General features: G+C 36.7%; 1 protein-coding gene across 1 annotated transcript in view; it reads left to right on the top strand.

Annotated features, from left to right (window-relative positions):
- Window positions 1–7582, top strand: part of LOC119578981 — a 9513-nt gene extending 1931 nt beyond the window's left edge. The window contains 8 exon segments of the mRNA XM_037926671.1: window positions 49–181; window positions 769–915; window positions 1113–1269; window positions 2508–2673; window positions 3503–3670; window positions 3965–4968; window positions 4970–5254; window positions 5257–7582. Of these exon segments, the coding sequence (XP_037782599.1) occupies window positions 49–181; window positions 769–915; window positions 1113–1269; window positions 2508–2673; window positions 3503–3670; window positions 3965–4968; window positions 4970–5254; window positions 5257–6741 (3545 nt within the window). The 3' untranslated portion in view covers window positions 6742–7582.
- Window positions 7583–10000: the final 2418 nt, after the last annotated feature.

Genomic DNA, 10000 nt, shown 5'->3' with positions numbered 1-10000 from the left:
ACCCTAATGTGTACTTCACTTTTCTTGAAATTTATTGGGCCTTTGCAGGGAGTTGGTATATTGCTTCAGGCTATCTGGAGGACCTGCTGGAGCTTCTGCAGCACTTTGAGAATGTGAAAAGCTGGAGATTTTCTACATTTTCTTCCTGCTGGAGAGAAATGAAGTTTTCTCTCATATATAGGTATTATGTGTATTGGATTGATTTTTTCATGTTTCCTTTTATCTTCATATAAAAAGCCCTTATGTCTTTCAAACTAGTTCTAATTAGGAAAAATAAATATCAGTTGAGCTAGAATGTAGGAAGGAAACCATTTTGGTGATGCCCAGGGGTTTTATTTGATTTAATTTCATGTAAAAGAAGAGAAAGAGAAATGATAACATTTTTATTCAAGTATTGGCTGGCTGGAGATATGTAGTTTGCATCTCTCATTAATATTGAAATAACTTCATGAAAGTGTTTATATTATTTATACCTCTCTGCAGTTGTCTGAATACCCACCGAAGAAAAAAAAGGTATCTGTATGTTTCTCTTTTTCTTTCTCCTCTTTTACCCCAATACTTATGAGCAGGTGCCATAGTGAAACCTGGTGATAAGTGTAGATAGATTGGGATGCAAGGCCAACATGTGTGTAAGACAGGTTATTAGTGATAATAAATGTAGATAGATTTGGATGTATGACCTGTGTGTCTGTGTACGTATGTATGTGTGTGTGTGTGTGTACATACCACTTTAGTGTTTGTATGTTTACCATAGTCTTTCATCCGCAGGGGCCGTCAAAGTTTCAAGGAGTTATTAGAATTCTCGGAAGAAGTTGCAGATATCACTAAAAGGTTCCTGTCCCCTACCCATAGCATGAAGATGAGAGTGGGGGCTCTGTATACCTTGTATGGCCTTTACTATAAGCATCCTATAAGGTAAAAGTTATTAGTTCCCTTGTAGTTCATATGGAACTTATGATATAAGACTATGTTTACTTACTGCTGACTTTGTATTTTGGTTTGCATATATGTTTACATAAATAACTTAACACGAAAACAACATATTTTTCGTTAAGCAAAAGCATTTTAAAATATTGGATTTTTGAGTCTTATTTGTAGTATTACAATTCCAGGCATTTCTTCAAGATTCGTATTGTAAAGGATGAGTACTACCACCTCCTGGAGTTGGTCGAGCCCTTCCGCTGTAAGGCAGAAAATCCCGATCCTGCAATTTTATTCCGCACTTTGGAGACAGATGGTGCTTTTTACCACACTGCAACTACACAGGAAGTAAGAGCAATGAGGAGATGATATTAACTGGTAAACTGAGTAATAACAGCATAAAAGATTAATTAGTATAGTAAAGTTATACATGACAGTGTTTTTACATGTAAAGGGAGTAAGAAAAAGTGAGGAATTAGTTGAATAACTAATAACATAAAAGAGTTGTAAAAAAATAAATGTTAATGTGCTTGATGTTTAGCGTCTAACACTTTATTTGATCCACATGTTAACTCTCCTCTTATAAAATTACTCTGTTGTTGTTGTTTGTCATTTGTCTTTAATGTATATACCTGTCCTGTTATGACTGGCAGAGCACTGTAGATACAAGCAGTCTATCATACAGAGTTCTGATTCCGGTCCAGTGCATGTGATGTAAGAAAACTAGATTAATTCATTGAAAGTAATCATAGAGAAGAGGAGAGTACTAGAATTACATATAAATTCTATCACTTCACTATCTGGTAAGAAAAAAAATGTCAAACTGGTGCTGTACAGTCTCCATGACATTCTTACTAAAGATGGAGTAATTTTTATAAACTGAATAAATAGTTTATAAAAATAGTTAACAAATAAAAACAAGTATATGCAAAGTTACTACCTCTTTTTCTATATAACCATTTTTAGCATTTTTGTAATTTTCCCACATTTATATTTGTCATTTGATAATCTGTATCCAAATGGTAATAGACTATTTTTCTTGCACAGACTCCATATCATTTCTCTAGGTAATCTGTAACTCAGTGCAATAAAAATAATAATGAAAAAAATTCATTATATTTAATTTTCTGTAATACAGCCCAGTCATAGAAATAGGATCCTGAGCATGATTTTCCAATAGGAATACTCCAAGAGCCCTTCCTAATACTCACTCAGTCTAATCACTCTCCATTCGTGGTAAGGCATTCTCGACACCCATCCTTCAGCAGAAATTCCCATTCACCCCATCCACAGTCAAATTTTTCCATGACAGCATGTTCATATCACCTGTCCCACAACCCAAATTTTTTTCATGACATGATGATCATATCACCCAGATCATAGGGTTAATATACTGGCCCAGTTATAACTGGCAGAAAAATGTAGATACAAGCAGTCTCTTTTTTTTTTCTTTTCTTTTCTTTTCTTTTTTTTTTCTTTCTTCTAAAGATATGAGAGAAGGCTTTACAGTTTTTGTGCTTCCCTTAAAGAGGAAGAAATTATAACTGTAACTTTTGCATAACCCTTTACTCCTGCATTTTTTTCAGATGTGTTTGGACTTCCACTCTGCTGAACGTGAGGAAGTGGGCCTGAAGTATGAGCTTCAGCGCATTGTCACAACGTCTGCAGTTAGCCTAACCATGCCCATGGATGTTCTTGATACAGATGAAGCTCTGATGCAACATTATGATAAGCTTAAGACTGCTGTTTTAAGTAAGTACTAGTAACATTCAAGATTGTAATTCTTTGGTTTACTTCCCTATGTTATTCATCTCTTTTTTTCATTGTAATTTCATCTTACTTCCTTTTTCTTTTCTTTTCTTTCTTTCTTTCTTTCTTTCTCTTCTTTTCTTTTCTAAACCCATAGGATCTGAGTGACCATCATATCATGATGGGAATATGCCATCAAAGAAGAATTTGGCTGAGGGGAACATGAAAGGAATATGACAACATGAAAAGATTCAGCTGGAGGAATAACTTGCCATAAGTGCAAAAAGCTTTTGAAGGAAGATTAGACTCAAATAACAAAATGTTGCTTATTGTTACTGTTATTGCACAGAGTTGTAGACTACTTGGAGAGATGATACGGAGTCTCTGCAAGAAAACAGTCAATTACCAACTTCATACAGCATATCAGATAACAAAGATAGACCTTGGAAAATAGCATAAAGCAAAAATATGCTTATACAGAAAAAGAAATAATAAAATGGCAAAGGGGAAGCAAAGAATCTTGACACCGCACACAGTTATTCATGTGGGTCAGGCCTACAAGCCTAATGTCTAGATTTTGCATCACGGTGTGGCCAGCAAGGCTCTTGGATCCAGTGGGTTAATTATCCCTTATCCATAATTTTATTTCCTTTGTTAGAAATTTAGATTGATCTTTTGTCTACCAATAATAAATATATAAGAAATCTTTGTACAATAAAGTAACAATACTGTGTTATATTCTCATCTTTATAATGTAGCTGAAGTTGAAGTTGATATACATAAACTGTATTATTTAATAGCAGGATGTTAATAAATCTTTGACCTTTACTAGATACAAAGTCACCTGGAAAAGCTTTATCAATGGTGGATAAATCAGTCACATCAGAGGTGAAAAATGCTGTTTTGAAGTTAAATGAGGATCTCTTAGTTGCTGTAGGAATTAAGAACCCCTTCGAAAGTACAAATGAAGCTCAACAGACAAGCTGGCTATCTGATATAGGTGAGTCTTTCTATTATTATTATTATTATTATTATTATTATTATCATGATCTGGTTATAGTTTGCAAAGCATTGTAATTGAGATGCAGTGAGGTGTATGAAGCAGTGGGGTTGAAAAGATTTTGAAGTCATTACATGAAATAGTATTTAATTAAAAGAGTTTACTAGGTTAGAATAAAGAAAACAGCTGATGCTCTGGAATATTTGATATTAAATTTTGTATGTCATCTTTAGATTAATTTTCAGATCTTATAGCTCCTCATAGAAACCAAATAATGCTATATGTTCCTTGCAGGACGACGACGATCTGAAGTCCGAAATAAAGCTGTCAGCTCATCTACAGCAGATGTGTATGTAAAAACCCGGGGACTCCTTGCCAAAGAAAAGTGTAACTCCAACCTAATATTGAGGGGAGGCAAAATACAGCACCTTAAAGGCTGTAGGACACAAACCAATAACCCAACAGAGGAAGGGATCACTGATAATGAAAGTGATGTAGATAAGACACCTACCAGCAGTAACAACAAAAAAGCATCAAGAGCATCCCGCAATGTAATAGGACAAATACTCACAGATAAGAAGATTAGAAATTACATGAAACCACCATCAGCAGAGGTCACCAATATTCCACTGAGATCAATGGGAACCATAAAAGCTGTACCTAAAGCTAGGAAAAAGGGGTACAAACACACACTATCAGACGAAGAGGATGCAGATGACCCCCTCAAGATGAGTGAAGGGGAGAGTTCATGTGACAAAGATATATCCATTCCAGAGCACAAGAACTTCAGTGGTGGGACAAACAACCCTCTTAAAGTACCCAAGTCAGAGAAACGATATAAAAGAAGAGGCAAGACTGGAAAGCCACGGGGGAGACCTAGGAAGGTCCCTCTGCCTCAAAATCCATTCCCAGCAAAAGCAGTTGATGTTATTCAGTCTGACTCTGACAATCAAATTGTAACTCCTGACACATCAGTCGCAATGCCTCTAAAAACAGAAGAGCAACAGGATGACCAGAGGAATGAAATCAAGGATGACCATAATAAATTCATGATTTTAAATGTACAAATATGCAGTGATAACATTAATAACCAGTCAAAGAAGTTGAAGATCTTGAAAAGTGATTGGAAAGCCATTTCAGAAGATGAAAAGAAACTTTTTGAACTGAAAAGAAAGTTACTTGGTTTGATGTTACCAGGGAGAGAGATAACAGACAATAATGTGAGAGACATTTACACTAAGATGACAGTCACAGAATCATCTGTTGAAAATAGAAACTCCTCATCTTGTACAAGTAAATGCCATGGAACAGACACCAGAGCTGATGTCAGAAAGTATGACTTCAAAATCTCCCCCAAATAAGAAGGGGCAAAGTAATACCCAGGGCAACACTGTCACAGGCGTGTTACTAATGCCAGTGAAAGTGGGTGGTGTGACACGTCTCATTCCAGTGCCAAGCTCTGCAATAAAACAAAACAAAGCCAGAATGTCAGTGCCAAAACCTGACACCAAAAACTCTCTTGTCTCTGTGCCTTGTTGTACCACATCTCCAGATTTGTATCCTCTGATCTCGAAAAAAATTATGTGCAAATTGCTACCCAAACAAATGGAGATCAGGTAACAAATACTTCTCTACCTGGAGATGAACTAGATTCAGTGATGAAATTGGGACCTCAGCTCCCTGAATTAGACTCTTTAAACCTTGATCCATTATTTTTGGAAAAGCTACCAATAAGGAAAAGAGAAGTTTTATGCCAGCAAGTCACTACTGATACTTCACCCATAAAACAAGATATACAAGGTCATGGTAATAAGGAAAATACCAGAGCAACATATACAGCAGGAACTATAGCCTACAGTGCAATGGATTCACTTGTGAATGATGAAGTCTGGAACAGTGATGAAAATTCTGATCTACAAGGGGATTCAGATTTTCAAACAGAAGATCCTCTGTATCTTTCTAAAAATGAAGTCACCAACAATAATTCACCTTTAAGTTCTGATAATGTATATACTTCACCAAAGAGCCAAAGAGACACTTTAACAAGTACAAACTCTTTAGAGTCAATAAAATTATTACCAAGGGTGATACATTCAAGTGACCTTGGCTGAACAACCCCTCAGCTGAAGTACTGCCCTGCCCTTTTGCAGACTTTAAATACAAGAGAACAAGGACAGACCAGTAGATACCCAGTACAAGTACCTCCACTAAGCATACCTCTTCAAGCTGTCATGCAACACCCTGATTCGAATCTAGTACATTTACCTCAACATGTTACTATCATGTCTGACTCTACTCCCTTTGCATTAGAGATGCCTCCCATTGTTCCAGTTCAAGAAATTGCCACAAGTAATGCCTTTGTACCCTCCCAAGCAACATCTGATTGTGTAACTTTACTTGCACAAGGAGTGCCTAGCAGTTCCTTCACATCGCAACATGTGGTTAGTCCTCAGGGATCAGCACAATCCTGTAACAGTCCTGTAAATCATATATTGAGGCCCTCAACCAGTGGTCATCATGCAGAAGTGCAGCACAATCTTAACATGAGATGTGTTCCATTGTTATATGAGTCACAGTACATAACACGAAATGGTACACCATCAAAGGTATCAGAAGTTCCAAAGATTTTAAATATAGCAATGCAGACCACTCCTTATAGTGAAAGATTGACAAATACAAAGGACATCGAGCAAAATGTGGATGTTGGGGATGAGAAAAAGATGGGAGGAAACATCCATTCACCAAATCAATTACAGACACCCAGACAAATCTCCAGAGCCATTCCCTTCACCTCTCCCAAGGAAGTAACCAGAGAAAGAGATCTACCAGGGGAAGTTAGTAACCACGGTTCAAATAAACTTCCCAAGCAGACCACAGATAATTGTCAGTGGGAGAGACAAGGAGCCTGGAGCAGCCCTGTGTGTACATTTTTGTACTCTCCAAAATACAAAGCTCTTTCTAAATTAAAAGGAGCAGGAGGAATTGCTACTGGCACACCAGTTCAGTTAAAAGAAAAGCCTCGAGTCCCCTTCATTCTAAAGCATTCACTGGTTCAGAAACGTAAGAAGTAGATTTAGTTTTCTTCTTCTCTCTTTTTAAGAAATATATTAATATTTCTAGTTATGGAAGGAAAATATAGTTTTTTTGTTTTTTTAGCTTAGGAAATATTTTATTAAATACTTATGTCATATATTCAGAGATCTGTCTTAATATTTAAGCAAAAGGATACTCTTCATCTGTGAAAGAACTATATTTTTACTCTTCATTTGATGACTGTATATTTTACTCTTCATATTTCTTTCAGTATAAAGGCAAAGAGCATGTTAAGTCAGCACATAAAAGGCATACAATTTTAGTTAATATGAATAATGTAATGGTACCAAGTTTTTTCCTGTTTGTTGTGGCTCCCAGTCTTCCTGCCTTTTAACTCTCAATATAGTAATTAAAGTCTAGCATTTTTCTGAGTTAAATATGATACAGAGAAACCAGTAAAATTACACATAATAACTACATCTTTCTCTCCAGTACTAAATTAAAGTAGCAATTTTACAAAGGGATAGAAGATAGGTAAGTGTATGTGTGGGTGTACTTACTGTCTCCATAAATATTCAGAAAACGATAGATTGGTGCTATAAAAAGGTCTACAGAGATTTTTCCCATCCTTAGTTACTGATCATTAGTATGCAATTTTTTTCTCTCTTTCTCTTCAGAAATATTTTTATTTATAAAAAAAGATATCCTTTCTGTTGTTGTTTTTTTCTTCTTTTTTTGTATTATCCAAGGATATTGTACAAGAAATGTCATTATTAATGCAGGCTTCTGGTATATTGGCATAGATTTTTCTTCATGAATGTTGTAAGTTTTATATGGAAATTATACTTTTTTATATTAAAGTGGTCTACAAGAACAAAATATTAGTATCTCTGCCTAATATTATTTCGTTATTGGATTATGTATCAAATAGGATAACAAGAACAGTTTGAAAATTCATTGGCAATTGTCTAGCTGTTCAGGTTGCCTTGGTGTTATTATACAAACAAAAATTAATATGATTAATATGAAAATAAATCCAAAGAATTTTTTGTACACATTAAATTTATATATACATGTTTACCCTAAGTTGCCTCACTTATAAAGATGCATAATTCTAATATGTACTTTCTCATTGTCAGGGCACAACAACTTACATTAATTACATAAGTCCCAAAACTTAGACATCGTTTCCACCATCATAACATCCCAGGAAAAGGGTGTTATGTGTGTGTGTGTGTGTGTGTGTGTGTGTGTGTGTGTGTGTGTGTGTGTGCTTAAGTAATTTTGAAATGCTTAGTGTTTGATATGTATATACACACATACATATACATATATATTTGTATATGTGTGTGTGTGTGCTCGTGTGCGTGCGTGCGTGCGTGAATGTGTGTGTTTTATTTTTAATTGGTCAGTATTTATATTCTAAATGAAATTAATAATCCAACTCGTCACATCAACTGCATTACTTCAGTACTAAAACACATATAATGGAATATATAGAGGTAAATTCAGAATGTAATATTTTGAAGTTGTGTGATGGATAAAACAAATTTATTTTTTACAAACTAATTTTGCATGGTATTTTCTCCCTCCCCCCCCCCCCTTTTTCTTCTCCTTCTCGTGTTACGCATTATCATTACCATTAATCATTTTGCATACTGTTCAGGGTACAATGTTTTGAAAATCTGACAGGCACACATTCGAGGTTAATTTCTGGACAAGTATTTTTTGATAATGTTCACAATTAAAAGTTCTGTTCATATGTGAATTTGTTACTGATCTTTTTATGTGGCCTGTGTGTTATTGTTGTTGTTGTTATTATTATTATTATTATCGTCATCATTATCAGTATTATTATCATTATCATTTCATTATCATCATCCTTATCGTCATTATCATAATTATTATTATTCTAATGATGATGATTATTATTATTACCATCACCATAATATTCATTTCGAAACTAAAGCAACATTGTTACATAATCCGTAGTATTTCTAATTAAAGAAAGCTTTAAACAACATTCAAAAGCAGAGTGAAGTGTTCAGAAATGTTTTGCAACTGTAAAGTATTATTTATGAGGTTCATTAACTCAATCACAACGGATTTATGTACTGTCCCCTGTGTTTTTGGTAAATTTTGTTACATATAGATGTGCTCAACCACCAAGAAGTCTATAGTAGGCCCTAGTGACCGTTCCTGGTTTCCCTGTTAATTGAAAATACGGGTAAATGTTAATATTATTGATATCAATACCGTTGTTTTTGTTAATGATATATAGATTACTAAATCGTTATTAAAATCTTGGTAACATTAAAGGCAATGAAATTATCTGAAAGAAACTTTCGGCGGGGAAATATGTTTGACACTGTGTACAAACCCCTGTTAGGAATAAATCGAACCAAATTCAAACCCCCTTTCATCTGTTTTGTCTTGCAACGTTTTTTTGCAGATTTCAGTGGGGTTGAAATATACTTAATGACTCTATATAAGGGAACTTGCGAAAAACAGACATGTAGGAATCTATTTTTATTTTTCGAGCTATGACATATCTTCTAGACAGGCTTGAGGTGTCTTACTGGCAGATCGAAGCCACTCCTCAACGCGCGAAAGGTACCTGCGCCTTGGTCTTCGAGGCCTGCTTATCCTCCGCCCTATGGAAACCGTGTTGGTAGCCACCGTACGGCTCTGACTATGAGGCGTGTCCTCCACAACGACCATGCCTTCCAGGATCCTCTCAGAAGACATGACCTCTGCCACTGTATCGCCGGCGTACGGGAGGACGTCTTCGGTGTGCAGAGAGATAGGCATGTAGATCCTCCTCCTCCATGGAGCGGGAAACGTGCGACTGGCCACCGGAATCCTGGGAATGGCCAGGGGCCTCGTCTGGCATTCGCGGGATACGAGTTCGATGGGCTCAGGAGGGGGTGGAGAAGGAGGAAGAGGGGGAAGAGGAGGCGGGACCCGAGCCGCTCGCTTCAAGTAGCCCTCTCCTGTCGAGGGATTCGCCATGCCGGGTCGAGGACGGAACAGGGTGCGCCGAAAAGCCTTCCTGCGGTTGATGAGGACGTCGTCGGCATCGGGGGACGAATCACGTTTGATTCTCACCCGCACCGCAAGCCCCTTCTTGAACCTCTTGGCCAAGAAGCTCGCCACCTGCGGCTGGGCAGTGGCCGGAGGAGCTGGGGCCACCGGCTTGTCGACGGGTGCATCCTCGGGAGAGCTTTGCACCATGGCAGCCACAAGGAGATGAATATCCCCTTCGCAGTTGAGTTGTTCCATCACCACCATATCTCC

Source organism: Penaeus monodon, chromosome 11 (genome assembly GCF_015228065.2).
Source record: "Penaeus monodon isolate SGIC_2016 chromosome 11, NSTDA_Pmon_1, whole genome shotgun sequence".
NCBI classification, from domain to species: domain Eukaryota; kingdom Metazoa; phylum Arthropoda; class Malacostraca; order Decapoda; family Penaeidae; genus Penaeus; species Penaeus monodon.
This window is presented reverse-complemented; position numbering and strand designations above follow the sequence as displayed.